At 50.1% G+C, this 21,473-nt stretch overlaps 1 protein-coding gene across 50 annotated transcripts in view; it reads right to left on the reverse strand.

Moving 5' to 3' along the window:
* The window catches only part of SORBS1 (sorbin and SH3 domain containing 1), a 225,784-nt gene that overhangs the window by 94,489 nt on the left and 109,822 nt on the right, over positions 1–21,473 (reverse strand). For 29 of the 50 annotated variants that reach the window (XM_035724159.1, XM_035724149.1, XM_035724151.1 and 26 more), the window contains exons 4-8: positions 18,480–18,548; positions 15,611–15,706; positions 13,114–13,242; positions 3,826–3,852; positions 3,595–3,707 (exon numbers count right to left, since the gene is read on the reverse strand). In XM_035724159.1, coding sequence (XP_035580052.1) covers positions 3,595–3,707; positions 3,826–3,852; positions 13,114–13,242; positions 15,611–15,706; positions 18,480–18,548 — 434 coding nt within the window. Of the gene's footprint in view, positions 1–3,594; positions 3,708–3,825; positions 3,853–6,277; positions 6,388–13,113; positions 13,243–15,610; positions 15,707–18,479; positions 18,549–21,473 lie in introns of those variants that run through there. The other 21 variants (XM_035724150.1, XM_035724164.1, XM_035724170.1 and 18 more) reach the window with 5 other exon arrangements.

Here is a 21,473-nt window from a genome sequence, read left to right on the forward strand (position 1 = left end):
CAACTGCCACCTTGACTTTGGACTTCCCAGCCTCCAGAACTGGAGAAATAAATGTCTGTTGTTTAAGACACCTGTTTGTGGCATTTTGTTATAGCAGCCTAAGCTAAGACAACTAGGTTTTCCTCACTGCTCCCTATCTTTAAAGATAGCCCAGTACTGGGGCGCCTGGGTGGCTCAGTTGTTAGGCGTCTGCCTTCGGCTCGGGTCATGATCCCAGGGTCCTGGGATCGAGCCCACATCAGGCTCCCTGCTCAGCGAGAAGCCTACTTCTCCCTCTCCCACTCCCCCTGCTTGTGTTTCCTCTCTCGCGGTGTCTCTCTCTGTCAAATAAAGAAATAAAATCTTAAAAAAAAAAAAAAAAAGCCCAGTACTAGAGGAAAACCAGAATGTCCTCTAAACGGCACAGGTCACGTGTATTACGAGTTTGGTCACTACCTGGTGAATGGGTTATAACCAAAAACTGGGAGAGTGCAAGGGTGTGGGTCTGTTTGGGGGTTTTTATTTTATTTTTTGTGGACTGCAGGTAGAAAGGGGAAGGGTGAATAGGTGAGAAATCAAGTTTTTTCAGTGTGGATTAGAATATCAGCCCCAGAAACAGTAAGCAACCTATCCCATAACAAACTCAGTTTTCAAGCTACAAGTAACCCAGATCGAGAAGAAATGATCTGGATATCTTAGGTTAACTCGATGCCTATCCTTCCCACAGGGTGTCCATGACAGTGCCAGCAGAATGAGGCCATGTGCACCAGCCAAAAACACAAACCGAACGGCCTGTCTTCAGTAGTTAGCAGGAGGAAAACCCTCCAGCTGGGACTTACTTGGTTTCCGTGAACTTACACTGGAGGTTGGGGCATGTTTCAGACTGAACAATGCTCTCTAGAAACAAAACACTCGAACTAGCACGCAGCAAAGGGACTGCAGGCTAGGCTGAGTGAGAGTTGTCAGGGAGGTAAGCAAAAGACAATTCTGAATTTGGCTCAGATTTATTTACTTTTACTTTGAACTCGAGTGTCCCATGTGTGATTCCTTCTTGTCCAAAGATAGAAATTGGTTTCAGTGAGTTTTTAACTTAATTTGGTTATGGCCATATAACGTGCCAGGGTTGCATTACATCAGGCACAAGACTTCCCGGGGCTTTGACCCTGCAGAGAGGATGCTTCCCCAGAGTGTTGACAATGCACTTAGAGCCAAAGGCCTTCCTGTCCTAAAGAAGGAGGGGGATAGGCCCTGTCATTTTATAAGGAACTACTTTCTGATTTATTGTAAACATTGTAGGAACTAAATAGGCCGTTTTCATTCCTGCCTAGCTGGCTACTAATGAAATTCCATTTATCTTTGTAGAAGGTGGGGACAGGGAAGAAATGGGGCTGCTTGAAGAATCAGGTATGTTCCTAGTTGATATAGTTCCAGAAACTACCAATCTCTGCCTCCACTGGTGACCACACGATGATGCTGTCAGGGAGAAGGAAGCCCTGGTTCCCCGTTCCTGGAGGGGAGGAGAGAGGGCAGCAGGTCCAGGCTAGCAGGAGGGAAAGTAGCAAATGGAAGCACCAGGAGACAGGACTGCCCTCTGGCCCCTGGGTCTCCTGGCCCCAACTCATTCCTTATACGGAGATGCTAGGCCTGTGGGGCTCTAAGAGCTCTCTTCATCTGAAGCCGAGCCAAGGCAGTCGCCAGCCCAGCCCACCTGCTCCTGTCTGAGCCAGGGTATACTTACAGCTCTGGCAATGGCTTTAGGGACAAGAAACCATTTTTGCATTCAGAAAACAAATCCAAGAAATAATGTATGCCCCAAAGTTCTCCAAAGTTGGGTGGCCAATTTGACACTGAATATACAGAATAAAACCTCTGTAGCAGCAATCTGCCAGGTTCCCTTGAAGATACCTCAGTAAAAAAAAAAATTCTTGGATAGTGACAGACAAAAAAATACATGGTTTGTAGGGGCGCCTGGGTGGCCCAATCGGTTGAGCGTCCAACTCTTGATTTCAGCTCAGGTTGTGATCTCAGGGTCGTGAGATCAAGCCCCTCATCTGGCTCCGCACTCAGTGGGGAGTCTCCTTGAAGATTCTCTCCCTCTGCCCAACCCCCACTCTCTCTAAAATAAATCTGAAAAAGACACTATTTATAAGCGACACTACAGGATGTTTACCCTTATGACAAGGCTCACCCTTATAAACTCCTTGACCACAATGTTTAACATCATGATCTGAACACAATGAATGCTCAATAAAGCTGTAGTAAATAAATTTATTTAAGAGGAATTTTTATTTACTCCACATGCTATTAAAATTATCTCTTTAGAAGAGTTAAGAAGCTAAAAGGAACTTTGGGCTAAGGCACTGATAGGGGAGGAGGGTGTCCTTCCAAATTTGCCTTGAACTAATTAGTACCATTTCCTAACCCAGACAGGAGCCAACGGTATCCATTCCTGAGGCCGCAGACAGGAGCCTGGCGGAAGCACACTTACACACCAGGAAAGCTCTGAGAAGCAGAACGGCTATGGCAAGTCATTTACTGCACGGCTGTGTCCCATGGGGGCCTCAGGAGGCCAGGCATACTTGTGGCTCTGGCCTGGCATGCATGTGGCTGGGCCTAGGGGAGACAAGCATGGCAGGGGCAGGAGGGCTTAGCGGGGCTGTGCAGAGACACCTCGAAGCCCAGAAAGACAGGGTCTGCAGGGAGGAGGGAAGACGTCATCTCTGACTCGGTTGCATTTCAGAGGCAGGTGCAATTCTATGCCCTCAGGAGCAGGAGCAAGGGGATCACTGGAGAAGTGGGGTGGGAACCAGGGTGGCGTTCAGAGTCCCCAGGCCCCTGCGAGGTCTCAGAGCACCTTCGCAGAAGACAGGCCCAGGAAAGTGGACCACACAAGGAACACGGTCCCGCCACATTTTTTTGAGCAGCACAGCTTGCTTTAAAAGAAGGTACTGCTCCATTCCATGGATGTTACTTCTATGTAAAAAAAAACCACTCTTCACATATCACCTGAATTAAAACAGGGGCTATTCTTTCATCAAAATAGCAGAGTAGCCACAGGGAGGGGAAGGAAGAACGATCAGGAAAACTTAGGGGAAAGACTTGAGCAAAATTATCCCTCCTCCAAGCTGTCCAACCTCAGGCGTTGCTCTGGGCTGCTGGATTTGGGGCCGGCCACAGCTACCTGTTCGTCATCTGTAGGGCTAGAGTTGCTGGAACTCTTACAGCAAATTAACGGAATAAACACGACAGTGTACTCTTGACTATCCTGTTCCAGAGTATTTAACACACAGGCTCAGAACTCCCCCCGCCCCCCCGCGCTTACTCAGGGCTAAATAGAGTCCCTTGTTCAGAACATTTCCACATGTGTTTCAGACCTAGAAAACACTGGGCTTACATTTCCTATTCCCTGGTATAGACCATCCTCATCCATGCCTCTGCAACCCTTGATCCCCAACTTTTCACTCACTCTGGTCCTCACAGAGCTTTTCCCGAGTTGGCCAAAAGCGATAACAGAACCTAGTCTGTTATCCAGCCAGGCAAGCAGGAGGTCACAAGCATAGACTCAGAAGAGGTGCCGCTCACCAGTCCCCACCCCACCCTCTGGCACATGCCTACCTGGGGCTTGTCGGCAGGAAGGTTGGGATGCACGCTTCTGTAGCCCTTGGCAGCAAGTGAGGAGGGCTGCGCGTTTCCATTGGCATCGGCATTGGAAGAAAGCCTCCACTCATCTGAGAGATGGGGGAAAAAAAAGAAAGCAAGCCCTCACTCAGAGGGAACACTCCCTGGTTCCCCTCTAACCGAAGTCCCTGGTGGAAGGTGGGGGCAGAAAAAATGCAGAAGTCCTACCTGCTGAGGGAGTCTCTGAGTCCAGAACTACGTGCGGTGCAGAAAGGATGAAAACAAGAAGAAAAAGGGACAAACAGAAATGGTTACACTTGGAAGAAACAAGCATGTACCGCAGAGAAAGAGGAAAATCCAGCACCCCGTTGCCGGACACAAAATGCCCTCAGTCACGATGGCCTAATTACCATAGGAACCCACTCTAAACCATGATGTGCTCACAGGCGCTGACCTTTGAAAACACAAGGCTCACATTCACAGTAATGAAGAAACAATTGTTCCTTGACATTCTTATTTTACGGACAAAAAGGCAACAGAATTCTCCCCTGCCAGGTCCCCAGTAACTCCCATTCCCCTTCTCCAACCCTGATGTGGGCTGGGAATGACCTCTCCTCATTAGCAGGCTGGGCTAATGAACAGACACGGGAGAGGGAGAAGTAGATAAGCACTTTTTCTGTGGTGACTGGCGACTGGCACTGGGCTAGGGGGAGAGCATGATTTAAGCCCAGAGGTATCTGCTGTGATAGGACTTTTTTTTTCTCCCTGCCTGCTTCTCTTCTTTCCATTTAAATGAGCCACATAAACAATTCAAAATTGAATCACCCTGAGCTTTCATCACGCTACAAGGCACCCTCGTCTCCCTTTAGCTGGCTACCACCCTGCCCTCCCAGCCATGCCCGGCACATCTCAGAGGCCCTGAAACCCTCCTAATGTGAGCCCCCCTAGCACCAAGAGGCAGCAGAGCACAGGGGTTACCGGCTTGGCTGCGAAAGCAGTTGGACCTCAGCTCAAGTCGTGGATCCACCACTGATGGGCTCTGTGACCCTGAGCAAGTTCCAAGCCTGTTTTCCCATCTGAAAAGTGGGGATAATGAAATGCCTGCTTCCCAAGTGTTGCTATAAGGATTAAATGACATAATGCATGAGAAATGCTTAGCACAGTGCCTGCCAGAGCTCAGTCAATGTTTGCGATTTATCATCTTCCGCATCATCTCGTCTCTCCGCTCTATCCTTCACCTGGCCCGGAGATCAGCACGCTCTTTCTGCAAAGGGCCGGACGGTATTTTAGGCACTGTGGGCCGTATGGTAGCATTCGCAACCATTCAACCTGTCCTAGCACAAAAGCAGCCACAGATAATATGTAAATGAATGAATGTGGCAACACTGAAATTTGAATTTCATATAATTTTCGTATGCATCTAATACCATTCCTCTTGTGATTTTCCTTTTATCCATTTTTTCCTAAAAACCATTCTTAGTTCATGGGCTGTACAAAAAATAGGCATGGGCTAGATTTGGCCCACAGGCTGGTTTGCCAACTCCTGAACTAGCCAATCCCTTAACTTCCTTCTTCGTGCCCTACCTACTCCTACCTTCCCCGAGAGAAAGAGAGAGAGAGAGAGGGAGAGAGAGAGAGAGAGAGACACTAACACAGCAGCTCTCAGAGCCCCAACCCCATCTCCATGTGGATCCCTCCAGGACAAGAGGTGGGCTTTCCAGGTGGCAAGCTGAGGTTTACCAACATCACTGACCACCAATCCAAGTGCCAGACACTGTTAGTCACTTCTGTACCTATTTCATATTTGATTTAGTCACACAACAGGTCTGTGGGGTAGGTGATCGCTCTACTTCATGGATGAGGAAACAGAGGCCAAGTGACTTGCCCCAAATCACACAGCCAGGAAACACAAAGTACTCAGCCTAGGTCTCCAGAATCCAGGGCAGCACTCTGCCCACCACTGTCAGCCACCAACCCCACCATCAGCCACCTATGTTCCAGGGAGGTGGTGGGAGCCAAAAAGGAACAGAAGGCAAGGCAGAGGTAAAGGTTTTGGGTGACCTGCATCCGGATACAGCAGTTTGGTTGCATCAGAATCAGAAGTGCACCTATTAGAACGGACTGTCTCCCCCTGCCCGCCATGTTCCTGACTCAGTAGATAGGAGGTAAAGCCTAGAACTGGACATTCTTTTTTTTTTTTTTTTTTTTTTTGAGAGAGAGAGACACAGCGAGAGAGGGAATACAAGCAGAGGGAGTGAGAGAGGGAGAAGCAGGTTTCCTGTGGAGTGGGGAGCCTGATGCGGGGCTCGATCCCAGGACCCTGGGATCACAACCTGAGCCGAAGGCAGACGCTTGACTGAGACACCCAGGCGCCCCATAGAACTAGACATTTCTAACATGTTTCCTGGGTGATGCTAAGGCTGCTGGTCCACAGTCCACCTTTGAAAACCATGATAAAAGGAATACGCAAAGAATATCCTTTTTCTGGGAAATTATTTTCTATTAACTTTTAACTATTCTGCATCCATTTTTGCTTTGTTTTCCCCTCTAAAACAGTTTTCACAGCATGTTTCAGTTGTATGTTCCTTCAGCAGGTTGCTGGTTACATTTCTGCCACCCCCTTATGCACAATCCATAGCTATTTGTCTTCTCTTTCCAATCACATAGCTGGGGAACTTACAGGACTTGAGTTTCACGCACATTACTGCAATGTACTGGCTCCTGTGGCCGAGGGCAGGCTGCTAACCACTGTATATTTCCTTTTTCTCATCTATAAAATATGATCTGTACTCCACGGACACCTCACAGGGTTGCTGAAGATCCAGAGATCAGGCATGTGAAGGATCCTAAAAAAATGACCATTTTTAACACTCAACTGTAGCATCCATCCAGATCCCTGGCCCAGAGATTTCCCTACACATGGCAGGCCCTCAACCACTACGTGACACAATGTGACAGTGGTGCCCACACCCCGCCCCCCGTCCCGCATCCATCAACTTCTGTTCCGTCTTCCTTTCTAATTCTTTCTTGTCCATCTCTGTCAAGTCATTCTACCAAATGTAGTAGATCTACATGCACACTGATCTCAATAGGTTCGGAGTGAGGGGCTATCCAGTGAAGGATGTGAGCTTTCTACATGGATATGGGGGCACATTATTTTGCACGCTCTTTGGTTCTTGGCTCGGTTGCTTCTATTCAGGTGGCGCTGACAAACAGATGTGTCATGGACAGTTGAGAGGAGTCTGTCCCTCCAAAGCACTAGTCGTGCAGGGACTATAATTTTGGCATCAGGTTGCCTAGCTCGAGTCCTTGCTAAATGCACATCCTGCAGCCAAATGACTGTGAAATGAGGGGTTATCTACCTCTTTTGAGTCGTGAGGACTAAATGGGAACCTCTGGCATGAAGTAAGTGCTTAGTAAAAATGGACTCCAAAGCATAAGGAAAAAAAGTTTCCCCAAACACAGAAATAAGTAAGAGTTGTTGATATCTACTGTTTGATAAATAGCTTTAAGAACATAATATCCTTGGGGATCAACCCTCTCTTTCTTCTTATTCCAAGTCATTAAAACTGTTCCCCTCACCCTGCCCCAGAAAAGGCAGTTCCTAGGACCTCTCTGGGCATTCCTCTCTTCCTTAACAAAGGAGAGCCGAATTCCCAACATCCATCATCCTCTGTTACCTAGTCTTCTGAACCTTCAAGGTCGGCAGCAGCCCACAGCCACTTGCACCTGAGTACGGCAGGTGAGATTTTATATACATAGTCATCAGTTATTAACTCTTGGTTGAGGAGGCTGTCAAAATGCTTCTTTCAGTAAGTGTCACCTCAACGCTCCTGAAGGGCAAGGAGCATCTAGGAAAGCTGGATTCGAGATAGATTTTGCAGCCCTGAAGAGACCGAGCCTTTCCAGGACAAGTATAATTTGTTTTACTTTATCTTTTCCTCTATCTCTTCTTTATACATAATCTTTTCTAGCCTGTGGACACAGCCTCCTGATACTTTCTTTTCTCTCATTCTGTGCTAATTTCAATTTGGTCTGCTTTGAAGTTGTTCTGCTGATCAGTTCTTCTTGGGATCTTAGGACGACTTTTACTGAGTCAAATTTGATGTGTTCTAGTAGAGTATCCAAGAATTAGGTGAGGTGTTAAAAGTGGGCTTAATAGTGTTCCAAATCTTATTTGTGTTTATTTATTTATTTTTTATTCCAGTTGTGTGGTAAAGACTTTAACCTTACCCAAAAAGAAGTCCGGCCTTTGCCTTCTGGTAATTAATCTCTAAACCCCTGGAATGTCATCCCAATGGGAGTGGTCTTTGTGCCAGATCAATAATGTGATTTATGGTGGGGGCTCTGAGTCATCAAGAGCTCAACCCCCTAATGGACTGGAGAGTAAGAGCAGTGGATAGAAATTCTGGACACAACAGCTCAGAAGAACTTCCTGGTTGACAATACTCGGAACATGCTATCACATCTCAATGCTGGGAATTAATGCATTCTGACTCCCTAGGAGAGGTCAACAAAAGGCCCCATGCTTGGTTCTTCCCTAGAGTCCATGCTGGGCTTCTTCTCTTAGCCAATATTAATCTGTATCCTCTCCCTGTAATAAACCATAACCGTGAGCATAATAGCTTTCAATTGAGTTCTTTGAGGCCTAGCAAATTATGAAACCTGAGGGTAGTTTCGGGAATCCCTTCAACTAGCATTTAGTGTCAGAAGTGAGGGTGTTCTCAGGGCGCCTTGGGTGGCTCAGTTGGTTAAGAATCTGACTCTTGATTTCAGGTCAGGGTTGTGAGATCAAGCCCCATGTCGGGCTCCATGCTCAGCGGGGAGTCTGCCTGGCATTCTCTCCCTCTCCCTCTGCCCCTTCCGCCCCAAAAATAAATCTTAAAAAAAAAAAAAAAAAAAAGAAGAAGAAGGAGTGAGGGTGTTCTCTTGTGGAGACTTTTCCTTCCAACTGCTTAGTTTGGCCCTCATTCTTGTACAGGCGTTCATAAAGAGGACTCTGAGTTACTGGGGGTAGAGAGTGTCTTTAACTGCTTCCATGTCCATTTTCTCATGATATCTTTCTGCTACTGCCATTTCTAGAGCACAAACCTGAGAGTCAAACCGGAGGAAATGCGTCGATTTAGTTCCAAAGCTAACATGGTGGTCAAGAACCGGGTAGGAAGGACTGGAGCAAACTGGCACAGAATTAACAAGATGTAAGGGTTGACCTGGATTTTGGCTTGCGGGTCAGAACACAGGGATTGATGGTCCTCAGGCTATTATCAGACAGGAAGCTTCGTATCACACTCAGCAGTTCATTAGACTCTGTGTGTCTTCTAGAATAACTAACACCCTGACCTGGGGACATAGATGGAGTCACCCTGAACCAGAAGAGCCAATACCCAGACCTGGCCAGGCAAATGCTATCAGGAAGCAGGGATAAGGTAATACCTCTCCCAGGGGCAGGGTGTCAGCACTAAGATCACTGCAGTTCTTTCCAGATGCTTCTGATCCAAAAACCAAGGTCCACATTCACAGATTAGGAAGCTGGTCAGGAAGCTGTGGTTGGGGATCCAGAGTCAAGCTACCACTTGAGGGCCAGAGTCTGGGGGTGGGTTTAAACTGGGCAACTCCATGGGCTCCATCTCACTCCACCTCAGAGAGCACCTCCATCCTCCTAGTGTTTGTCTGGATGCACGTGGTTCCCAAATCTGCACTCCAAACTCCAAATGTCTATTAGAAACTTCCCCCAAAAGTCCTGCCCTTGCCCCGAAACTCAGTCTGGCAATCAATGGAATTCAATCTTCCTTTCCCCCTCCATAAAACCACTGTCTCCACAAATGCCACAGCCTTTCTCGGGGTCAAGCAGGGGAGGCAGCGCCTACTCAGCAGGGAGTCCACCTCTCCATGCTCCTCACACACACTGCACCGAGCCCTGCCACTTCACTCTTCCAAACGCACGTCCACCCTTCTTCATTCCCACTGCCCTCATGGCCTCTAGCTGAAATTACTGGAAGGCTTCCCCAGGCCCCCGGATGTGCACAACTAGAATGGTTGTGCACCTCAAAGAACACCTGCTGTATGCCGGGCTCGGTGCTAAATCTTGGTGTGAAAGAGCTCCCTGAATCCCAGCAACTCTACCGAGGTCATTCCCATGTCACAGAGGAAGAAAGTGAAGCTCACCAAGGTTGAATGAGTTGCCTACATCACAAAGACGGAAGCGGCAGAGCTGAGCCTCGACAGAGGGCTGTGTCACTGCAGAACTAGACCGTGTCTCACAGGATGAGGGAGATGGAGCAAGGACGGGGAACCAGAGACACTTCTGAAATGTGGGTATCAAGGGGTCACATAAGCAAAGAAGGTGCTGGGCAGTAGTACAAGACTGGAGCTTCCAGTCCGGGCAACTGATCAGCCACTCCTGGGCCTACTGGGAGGGAAGAAGGTGGTGAAGCCCGGGAGCGAGGCAGAGAGGAGGCAGACGGAGCAGCTAGGGGACAGATGCTGGCCCGGGTGACAGGCGAGGGAGCTGGACACTACCTGACATCAGCGATCTGTGAAGGCACTGGGGGTAGGAAGCATGGAGGAGACACTTGCTGCCTCATATTCAGGCTCCCAGTCTGGGCTGGACTTGGCTGCCTACAAATACTGCAGAAAGTTGTTTTCATGAGGCCCCTCAAGGCCCATGGACTCCCAGCCCCTGAGACAGGACTGAAGACTGGTGGGGGGGTGGGGGGGATGTGGAGCAAGTTGTCATGTAGAGGCCCAGGTGCAGGGAGCAGAGAGGGACGAGAGGAGAGCTGGGGAGCCACACAGACACAGCCAGTCAGGCGCCAGCAAGATGCTGGCCAGTGAGCAGTACGGAAAGAGGACAGGATCTCCAGCTGGAAGGTCCCACCCTGGAGTCCTATCCTCCCAGCGTTAACTCATTCCAGCCTCTTTGGTACCCTTCCCTCTACTCAAACCCAGCTTGTTCCTTCCACCCAACCTGTCCTGGTATGTAATCTCGAATTTGTCCTCAGTGAAGGCGATTTCGTTTGTGTCAGGTTAACTCCCACACTGCCCAAGGTCACAGAGCGTGTTGGAACTAGAAAGGCTTGGAAACCATCTTGCCCCGGTCCTTCATACTTTACCTGGGCTTCAAAGGTGTGGGTTCCCCACGGTCGGAAAGCACGCCAGTGGACGAGCGGCCCGTGCCTGACTCTTCTATTGCAGCAAACGGACTTCTGGCCTCATCTGATGCACCCAGAATTACGCTCCTTTTCCCTCCCTTCTCCCTATTTCTCACCACAATTCCCACGGACTACTTAGCACCTGGCACACAGATGATACTAAATGAATGTTTGCTGACTTGGAGTCAATGACCTCCACTTATCAGGAGGAAAATAATCTAAAATCGATTTACTATAGAGGTGTGCATGACTGATAGCTCTCCCCTAATTCTTCAGTGTATTCACATTTTAAAACAAGGTATTTCTTCACCCAAATTAGCTGTCAGAATTCATAAGATATAGAATTATTCGGAGACTAGGGAGCTTCCTAAAAGTGCTCACATCACTGCACGGTCCTGTAAACCCAAGCCCACAGATTGCCGTGTGAAGGCTACCCTTCAGCGCTCCATGTTAGTGCCACCCGATAACCAGGAGGGGGAGCTCCAGGACCCTCTCCTCCCACTGGCACTACATATTCATCCCCAGAGGAAGGGCCCTGCACTTGATAAGGTCATTTTATTGAGCCATGGGCTGTAGGTATGGTCTTTTTCTTTCAATTATCCCTGAGGATTCTCTCTTCCCCAAACATCCTTGGGAGTTGGATCTTCCCAGGTGGGCCAGGAGAAGCTGGATGAAGCTAGCCTTCGGAAGAAATGATTTTGCCTTCACTCCTTAGCCCAACCTTTCCAGGAGGGCTAGAGTGGGAGACTGCAGTGGGGCAAAAGGCAGGTATGGTTGGAGGAACACAGGGCCAAGAAGCGACTTTCAATCTATAGTGCTGGAGGCCACTTATGCCTTCCCTGAGACCAGGGAAAACATAGCCCTCCACAGGGCACAGCATTATCAGAACGGGGCCTGGGCTCAAACCCTAGCCTGGCTTCGTCCTTGGGCATCTGCCTTGGCGCTAGTTCTAGGTGGCTGGCACAGGAAGTCAGTTTCCAGGATGCCGGCCATTGACCGGCTCCTTCCTTCAGATTTCCTTCTCATCACAACACACTGCTCCCCGCTGCACCAAAGAGTCTGCGTGCCCCATCTCCTTTTGTCTCCAGTCCCAAGGAAGTGGTCTTCACCCTCACTCCTTTTCTTCCTTCATTTCCTTCAAGAAGGAAAGAAAACTCCCCTTCCCTATAGCAGTAGCTCTCAAATGTGATCCTGGGACCAGCAGCATCCCAGCATGACCGGGAACTTGTCAGAAATGCAAACCCTCAGACCCTACCTCAGACCTGTAAGTGGGAATAACTGTAACTCCTAAAGCCCCAGCCTGGGGCCCAGCAGCCTGCCTTTTACTACAGGTGATTCTGATGCAGCTCAGGTGTGAGCACCAGTGCCGTATGGAGTGGATTGTGGGGGAGCCGTGCCCCACCCTAATCTAGCTGTCCCTGTGAAATCTCAGTGTTTCTCAACGCCCAGAACACTTGGGGGGCTCTGGAAAACCCTCTCTAGAGAGGTCACAATAATCACAATCATAACCAACTAATAGCAGCTAACGTCTAGGCAGGTGCAAAAACCTCACACACTCCACACTCACAGTAATGCTCTGAGGCAGGTGCAATTATCAAGCCCTTTCTACAGAGGACACCACTAGGGCTGAGACAGGGAACATCCTGGCCACAGCTGCACGGCCACAGATGTGAACACAGATCTCTCGGGTTCCGAAGTCCCAGGTCTCAACACCACTCTCTAGACACCCCGACCAGTGGAGCCGGATGGGAGGTGGGCTGCAGATGGGCTTCTTGTGTCTCCCGTAGCTCCTAGGGTGAAGTGGCCTTGGAATGGCTCTTCTGTTCCTGCTGCTTCAGCAGCCAGGTCGCCTCCCCAGGTCTGAGCCCTGCCCCTCCCCTCTTTTCCTGGGAGCCAGGTCAGTCAGGCACCTGCACTTCTCAACCTCCCTTGGCTTCACCCCCTCCACCGCCCCAGCCCTGCTTGGCCACTTAGAGCCATTTCTCAAAAGTGGGGATGGCCTCTGAGGAACCTAACCTCTAGCCCATCTCACCATTCCCCTCCCATGCAGCCTAAGCCACCTCTGTCCTCGAGAATGCAGTCTGCAGAACCACCAGCTCTGTAACGAGGTTTCTCTTCATCTCTCTGGTCACTAGCTAACAAAGCGGTGGCCACTGCCATGCCTCTGCCCGAAGCAAGGGAGCACCTGGTAGTTCAGGGCACTGGTCATCACCCATCCCAGATGGAACAAGGTGCTGACGGTTCCAGGGACCTCTGGGAGAATCGGAGGCAGCCCGTGAGCGCACACCCTTCCGAGCAAAAGCAGGAGGGCCTCTCTCCCTCCCGGGGGGACTTTGAACCCCTCCCCCAGGCACAGGGGCCACACCTGGTTTGCTTTCATGTTGAGGGGTTTCCTGAGGGCTCGTGGGGCCGCTGCTCGGGATTTCCCTGTAGGAAGATGAGGCCCGGAGAGTCACTGCTCCCTTCCCAGTGCAGATTTTCGTAGGATCCATGTCTGAAAAGGAAAGATGCAAAGAGAAGCCTGAATCCAAGGCTCTTGAAGGATTAAAGCAATAGTCAGCTGGCAACTCATGACAGCCGGGGAATGAGATGAGCCTGCTTACAGCCACCCAGTCTTATGGTCAATGTGATAGTCAATGAGAATTAATTTGTGGGTGGAGGAGAGAGACGAATCCCGTTTTCAGAGGTTTACCACACATCATGAGGTTCAGGGGAAATGGAGGCGACAATGAGTTCTGTGTAAGTTATAATTATCAGCTGAAAACATTTCAAAATGAAAGCAGGTTAATTCCTTTTATTAGATGAGGCTTAGGTTGGTGAGTAGACTTCTGACCAATTAGTAAGGCACAATTCAAGAGAGTTCATGAGAGATTTCTCAAGCTTCCAGAGCACCCTTCTTATGAAAGAGCAAGTTGGCAATATTGGGATCAAGTTGTTCTGGGGAAAAAAAAATCACTGCTCCCTGTTCTCCAGTGGAAAAAGGAAAAGAAAATCTTCTGTCAGCAAGTCAAGACCCTTAAAATGATGACAGGATATGCTGCCTGTGGAGAAAGATCATGGGTGAGAGCCTCACATTCCAAACTTAATGAAGAAAATTCACACCAAAGAAAATGACAAGAAATACCAAATCCTTCAGTGAACGGTGTTTATTGCGCCCCCTGCCGAGCCTTCCCTGGGCCCTGACCTCTCCTACAGCTCATTGTGGCCTAACAGCACACTCAGTTCATCTTTCAGAATTCCATTGAGAAGGATTTCAAAATAGGCTTCAGAAGATCTGGATGCTCATCCTCTAGGAAAACCAGTGATGAGGAGTCAAGAAACTGACATAGATCACACAGTTCTAGAAGGCACGTGTTTCCTTCCGTGCAGCTCAGCTGAACTGAATGCCACAGTTCATTTTTTCAAGTTGCTCACAGCACAGCCTGGATCTCTGACCTAAAATTGTCAAGACTGGGATTATGGGGTAAGGCTTAAGGTGGGTGATGGGCAGGACGGAGGCTCAGACATCCACGCCTCCCCATTCCCATGCCAGGGCAAAGAGAAGCACAGCCTCCTCTCGCCTCCTTTCCAGTCCAGCAGCCTCTCCAACAACTCAGACGGACCGACCACTGGTGTTACAGAAGAGAACAGATCTGCCCCATCAGCACCTCTTCCCATTGAAAGCGAAGCACAAAAAGTGTGTGGCAGAGCAGGCAGTGACCTTGGTGGGCATATGACTTGTCCAACCCTATCAAGAGGATAAGTGACTGAGGTCACAAAAGTACTGGGAAAACTGATTCATGGCCTTTTCAAAAAGGATGAGCTGCAAAATGACAAATCCAGCCCATCCTAGGCTCCTGGATGCATGGCCAGATCTGCCCAACTCCAGAGCGCACCACCGGGATAAAGCACCACCTGGACCTCGCTTGTGCCACTTCGCACAGAAGGAAGCTGTATGTCAGAGCTGACACCTGAGCGGCACCCACTCCTCGGACAGGAGCAGCAGGAAGGGACTGCAGGTGAAGTCGGGGCTTGGAGGAGCACAATGGTGCATCTAGGATTGGCATCTAAAGCAGCTGCTTCAAGTTCGGCCCAACTCAGAGGTTCCCTGTGTAGACACGTTAATTCTCGGGGAGAATGAAGTTGTAAATAAAGTATTGGGAGCTGAAAGCCTCCAGGGAGAGCCACGTACCGCATATACCTCCATGTATCACGTACCCCACGTACCAGACACCTGTGCCAGAGTAAATTATGCAGCCTCTGGACTGACCCTTCTCCTAAAGAGAGGAGGGGCAAGGCATCTATCAGTATTCCTCTAGACATGCTGCCTCACAAAACACGCACGCGCACGCACGCACGCACGCACGCACGCACAGGAATAAAGGAAACCAGCTAAGGACGTGGTATTCCTCTAGACATGCTGCCTCACAAAACACGCACGCACACACACGCACGCACGCACGCACGCACGCACAGGAATAAAGGAAACCAGCTAAGGACGTGGTATTCCTCTAGACATGCTGCCTCACAAAACACGCACGCACGCACGCACGCACAGGAATAAAGGAAACCAGCTAAGGACGTGGTATTCCTCTAGACATGCTGCCTCACAAAACACACACGCACGCACGCACGCACGCACGCACGCACAGGAATAAAGGAAACCAGCTAAGGACGTGGTATTCCTCTAGACATGCTGCCTCACAAAACACGCACGCACGCACGCACGCACAGGAATAAAGGAAACCAGCTAAGGACGTGAGAGGGAAGAGCTCCTAAACATGCAAGAATTAAGCCTCCAACTCTTTGTTAGAAGGAAAGGAAGGAAAACCATGCATGATCTGCTAATAATTAAAAAAAGAAACCAACCCAAGAAGAGATACCTGGAGGGAGTACCAGGCCTGAAGAGCTTTTCACTGTCTTCACGGGAATTATTTTAACAGCAGAAATAGAGCGTGCACGTAAGGGGTCGGCAGTTGCTGAAAACACAAAAGGGTAAATGATGCATCCAGAAAGAACATTTGGGAAACACTCAGGCAGTTGAGGAACTGGGCAGGGACAATAGGAGGAAGTCGCCCACACAAAAAGAACAATGTGAAGAGCTAGATGCGGTCATTTAAAATAACCTGCTTTCTCTCTCCAGAGTTCCCTGCCGAGATGGCAGAACCCCATCCCCCCTGTCACCCATACGCAGTTGGTCAGTGTTAATCTGTGCCTCCTGCCACACCAGGAACGTGCCAAGGCCCTGGACAAAAAGATTTCCAGACAGGCAGATGGCCTGGCACACAGTGGAAGGGGAGAGCCCCCAGGGTCCAAGGGGCCCCTGGGAGAAGGCCGGGGTGTCTGTGCTTGGGGCAGGGCTGTGAGGAGGAGAGCCCTGGCTCAGGCCCCTGATGAGTGTGGGAGGGAAGGGAACAAGCTGGTGAGCTGCCTGGGCCCCTCAGACATCACGGCTGCCTCCCCACCATCACAACTTCTGGGGCCCTTCCTGTGCCTGTGGACCCTGACCACCATGGTCCTCTGTCCCTGAGCACATCACAACCTCCATCTGTTGGGCAGCAGATGGTCTTGCTTAAACCCAGCCCTTCCTGGACAAGAGGTTGCCAGGTGTCCAGTGCATGCTCAAGACTCTGGGCAGCGCCCACGTACACAGCCCGGGATCCTGACACTCAGCCGGGCCGCCAGCCAGCAGAACCGCCTGGGATGTGGCCAGGACTGCTGTCCTCATATCCTGGGTGCCCTACTTCTCCCTCTGAAGGCTTCCCTGGACCCCCCGCTTCCCCAGATCCTGGAGTCTCAGTGGTGGCACAGCCCCAAACCCTCCTTCTCACAGCCTGTGGGGAAGCCTCCCCTCACTCTGTCTCTCCAATGGCAGCAAGGAGAGATGGAGTTCAGGCACTATGGCACCAGGGTCACTCCAATGAGCAACACTCAGAGGTCTTCTGGCCCCACATCTACATAATGATTGGGGGTAAGGGCTGTTTGGGAAGCGAGACCTGTCAAGGGGACAGGAGGGAGGCAGGCCCCTCAGCCACGGAGAGTTCACTTTCCAGCCCATCACGCTGCCACCTCATAAGGCGGTCACATAGCCCACAGCCACTGATGACTGAGTAGACAATAACACCAGTGCATGTATTGAGATACAAACATGCTTGCACAGTGATCCCACTGCCTGATCCTTATGACTATGTGGGAGATTGGCCAGTGGGAGATTCTTGTTACCACTTTCAGAGGAAGAAGCAAGAGGCTCAGAACTCCTCAGTCATCCAGCTCCTAGGTGAAAAGCCTGGAGCTCAGCTGTCCTGGGACCGGGCTCAGTGACTTCCCCAGGCTGCCATGATGACCTTCGGGTTACATCTTCTGTCTCCTTTCCAAAGGAGGGTTGAGTCTACTGAGTTGAGAGTGGAATCTGCACCCACCTGCCACCCTCTTCCACACCCCTGAAGTCTGCTCTGTGAATGAATTCACGGAGATGCGGTTGATGGCCCCACAGGTTTTACAAACTTCAGAGCCCCCAGCCCTCCCCGTGCTCCCTGGATGCTGAAACACGCCCCTGGGGCCACTCCTCAGGCACTGCCCTTCAACACCCCCTAAGTGTGACTTAGCCAAGATTGCCCAAGGCCCTGAGAACGCATCCTGCACCATGAATGGAGAAGGGTGGTCGGGGAGGGAAGCAAGGAGCACAGAGCAGCAGGACCCCTCCTGCCACAGAGGAACCGACCCCCAAACTAACCGGGTCCCCCATTCCCTAGTTCCTCCCGTGCTCTGTACCTTCCCTCCCCAGTTGCTCCTCCTGACTTTACACTTTGCCTTGTCTCAAGAGGACTGCTTGGCTGAACCAGATGGAAATTACAAAAGCCAAACATGTCACGTTCCGAAATTATTCTTTGCGAGATGGTGCATTTTGACTTGAATGCCCAATGACAGGACTTTTGCCCCCTCCTCTCTTGGATGCCATAAAATTTAGTAGGATGAGCACGGATGGAATCACTAAAACCCAGAATTTGAAGAAGAACATCTCATTCCCTCATTTTCTAGATAAGGGGACTCACACCCATAAAAATAATGGACCTCCCCAGATGTCCGTCTGTGAGCACAGAAGCAGGACGCAGGTCCGTACCTCATCGCTTGGCCCACGCTACACTGAGGAAGTGACATGGGAGCCTTGGAGCCTGGCTACGTGGGCAGCCATGTTGAGAGGCTGCGGAAGAGAGACCACAGGGCAAACGGGACCTCAATGGTCATCTTACCACATCACTCACTTCCCACTTAAATCTTCTATCCTGAAATTTTTTAGAAACTGAAAATCGAGGATGCCCATGGAACTAATGTCACGGAAATAACTGATTTCAGCAATCAGAGGTTCTTGCCTCCAGGGCAGGACTGTGGATGCGTCACTATTTACTGCCACTGAAGGTAAAATGTCAGGTAAGGGAGACTCCACGTTGATAATGCCATTTGCACCAGGCGAAGGCCTCAGTCGGTGTACTTGACCTGTTGTTATCCACATCCTGGGAATGAGGGACAGGTTTTATTACCATGTGACCTCACGGTGGGAAAGAGTGGCCTCAGACCCATGAGATGCAAGAACGTGCTCCCAGTCTCAAAGTCGGCATGGTAAACAGGTCTCTGGTTCACAGCCCGATGCAACCAGTGACTGCTCGTACCAGGCCAGTGGCCCTGGTCCCACATACTCTGTTCTGTCTAGAACTGCTTCCTAATATCCAGCCGGGCTTCCCTTCAACAGCTTACCTTTGTCCTGCCCATTGCTGCTTGGCGCCAACCCGTTGACCACGGCTTTAGAAGCACCAACGTCACATTCTGAAAGAGAGACAAAGAGCACAAGGCTTGGGATTCTCTCTCCCCGACATTTATTGAGTCCTGCGTGTGTGACATGCTAGGGACATGCTGGCTTTCTCAGGCGCCCCCTCAGGCGCCATGGGAGAATTCTGAGAACGCTGTGTAGCTTGAACCAGGAGAGAACCCAAGAGCTGTTTAAGGATGGGAAGTATGTGGTAGGTGACATAAATTCTCCTGCCGTCTCGCTATGGCTTCATTTCTGACATTTTTAAAAAATCTGCTTCATTCCCTCAAAATGGCATCTCCTGACTGACTAAGGCTTATCTACTCACTGGAAGGCCAGCTCAATCGCATCCCTGAGCATCCAGAGTGAGAGCTGTCAGAGGACAGAGACCTCAGGCTCTTTGACACCTTCCTTCACCCACCCACATCCCCCGTCATCAGAAGCATGCTATCCGTCCCCTGGAATGTCTCTGGACACTGCCCCTCGCCCCCCACCCCCACTGCGGCCCTTCTGTTACTGTCCCAGAGATGACCTGGCTTCCCTACCACTCCCCCTGTCTTCATTCTGTCCCTTCTCCACCCCCACTGTCAGTCTGCATCCAGAGAGCACTTTCTAGCTCCTGACCCAACCGTGGCCCTCCCTGGGTTAAAAAGCCCCAGGGTGCAGGACAGATGAAAATGAAACAAGACAATGCAGTAAGATCTTCTACAACAACTCTACTTTAAGTAGATGGTATTTCATCTCTGTTTTGAAAATAAAAATATTGGGGTTTAGTTGGGAATTCAATCATGCATATGAGGAAAAAAAATCACCCATGAGGAGAAAATGTATTCCGAGTTCCCTCAAATGTACAAATGATTGTTTGAAATATAATTTTTTAGTAAGTTGCATGACTTATATCTTGGCCTACCTGGTTATATTTAAATTAACTGATCTTCCTGATAATTAAAAGCAAGCAAGGAAACAAGCCCCAGTGGCCAGCAGCTACCTAGGGGACAAAGCCCGGGCAATTCACATAGGATTCTGGGCTCTCCTAACCACTGGTCCTATAGCCTTTTCCTGCTGTGTTTCCCTCCTCCACTGCCTGCCATGCCCATCTCCTCACAACCCCTGAGCTTGTCAGATATGAACTTCCAGACCTTTAGGCTTGGTTCCGGCAAGACCCACACCAGGAATGCCTCCTCTGCTTTCCTTACTTTGGGGAAATCCTGTGCTTCCTCGAGGCTGGCTTACCGCAAATGTCACCTCCTCTAGGTCCAGGGAGACCTTTCCGAGTTCTGCTCAGCTAAAGGCACTGAGAGCAACCTAAGACCCACCTGTGTGGTTTGGAGTATCCCCACCCCCACCCCCCACCAGCCAAGCGCTAATCAAGCCACAAATATAATCGTAACAGCCATGGTTTCTTAAACATCTATTTGCCCGGATCTGAGGACCCACGATAACATTCCGTAAGTAGCATCTCATTTTCATCCTTCAGACCCAGTCCCCTGGAGCTGGGAGTCAGGAACTCCTATTTCACAGATAAGAAATTTGAAGCGCAGAGAGGATGCCAGGCCTGCCCAAGATCACTATGCTGGGGTCTCCAATCTGGTCTGCTCCATCCCCCAGGGCATCTTCTTGCCCCCAACAGAAACATTTTTTATTTTTAAAATAAAAAATGGCTCCTATATAGTCTATAAATGCAAACTATACGAAAGAGCTTATATACTATCTCCCCAAATGCTGGGACTGAAGCCCTGTGCCAAAACCCGGTGGCTCTTCTGGCTGAGACTAGGTCACCTACCTGGGCTCCCAACAATCAGCCTCCCTGACATGGCCCACACTGCCGGGCCAGCCCGGATGCTCCTGATCCAGACACAAGCAGGGCCACCACCCTTCCCCACCAGCAGCCTGGACCTCCCGACACTGGCCCCACAGATTCTGTCCTGCTCGCTGCCCCCACCTACCTGCAGATGAAGGCTAATTCCCCCCGATGCCAATATCTCCCTCGCACCTACATTCTTGGGATGGAGGAAGGAGGGTGTTGGCAAGAAGGCCAGATATCCAGGTAAAAGAAGTAACATAGGTTCCATCACCCCATCTGTTCTTTCTGTAACTTTCTCTTCTCCCTGCACCTGCCCTAGTTCCTCTTCACTATCTCTTCTCTGGAGCTGCAGGCCTTGCATCGGAACCCCCGACGCTAGACTCTGAGCTGCCACAGGGCTCAGCCCTGTGCATTTCCTTTCCTTGATTTCTTTTCATGAAACATAGTGAAACTTGAAGAAAATTTGCAAAATCGTCCCAGCACCTCCCATTCAGACCTCTGCGGCACAGTGTGCTGGTGCCCATGCCTGGCTTTGCCTTAGCTCCACTACCCACCAGCTGGCTATGCTAGACAAATCCTCCACCTCTCAGGACCTCAGGTTCCCCATGCACAGAATAGGATGGGGTACACCATGCTGGTCTTTGCGGGTCTGCCAGGAAAATCCAATGAGAGAACACAAGCAAAGCCCCTCCCCAGGTGACTGGCAGCCCAGGCCAAACTTGGAATAAAATGAATGCATCCATTTTCATGCTTCTCTTTCCACCGAAGGTTAAAACAAAAGTTTTCCTTATAGCTGCTTTCTTCCTAATGACCACTTTTAATAGTGGCATAATATTCCATCACATAATGAACCTACTCATTCCCCACCTTCATGTGGGTATTGTTTTTGCTTCCTCTGAATTAAGACAGGAATTCCCAAGAGTGCGATTATCAGGTCAGAGGGTCTGGGTTTTTTGGACTCTTTCTAGAAAATGCCTCCTAGCGCCACACCTGAGAGCAAGCCTGGGAGAAGTCCCACAGGCCTGTCCACACCCTCACCCTCCTGCCACGCCCTCCCTTCTTCTGCCTCCTGCCCTTAGGCATGCAGGAGCCTCAATGCCAGCTTAGGCTTATTCTGATAGAAGATCCAGAAATTTTA

This window comes from Zalophus californianus, chromosome 15 (assembly GCF_009762305.2).
Source record: "Zalophus californianus isolate mZalCal1 chromosome 15, mZalCal1.pri.v2, whole genome shotgun sequence".
NCBI lineage: Eukaryota > Metazoa > Chordata > Mammalia > Carnivora > Otariidae > Zalophus > Zalophus californianus.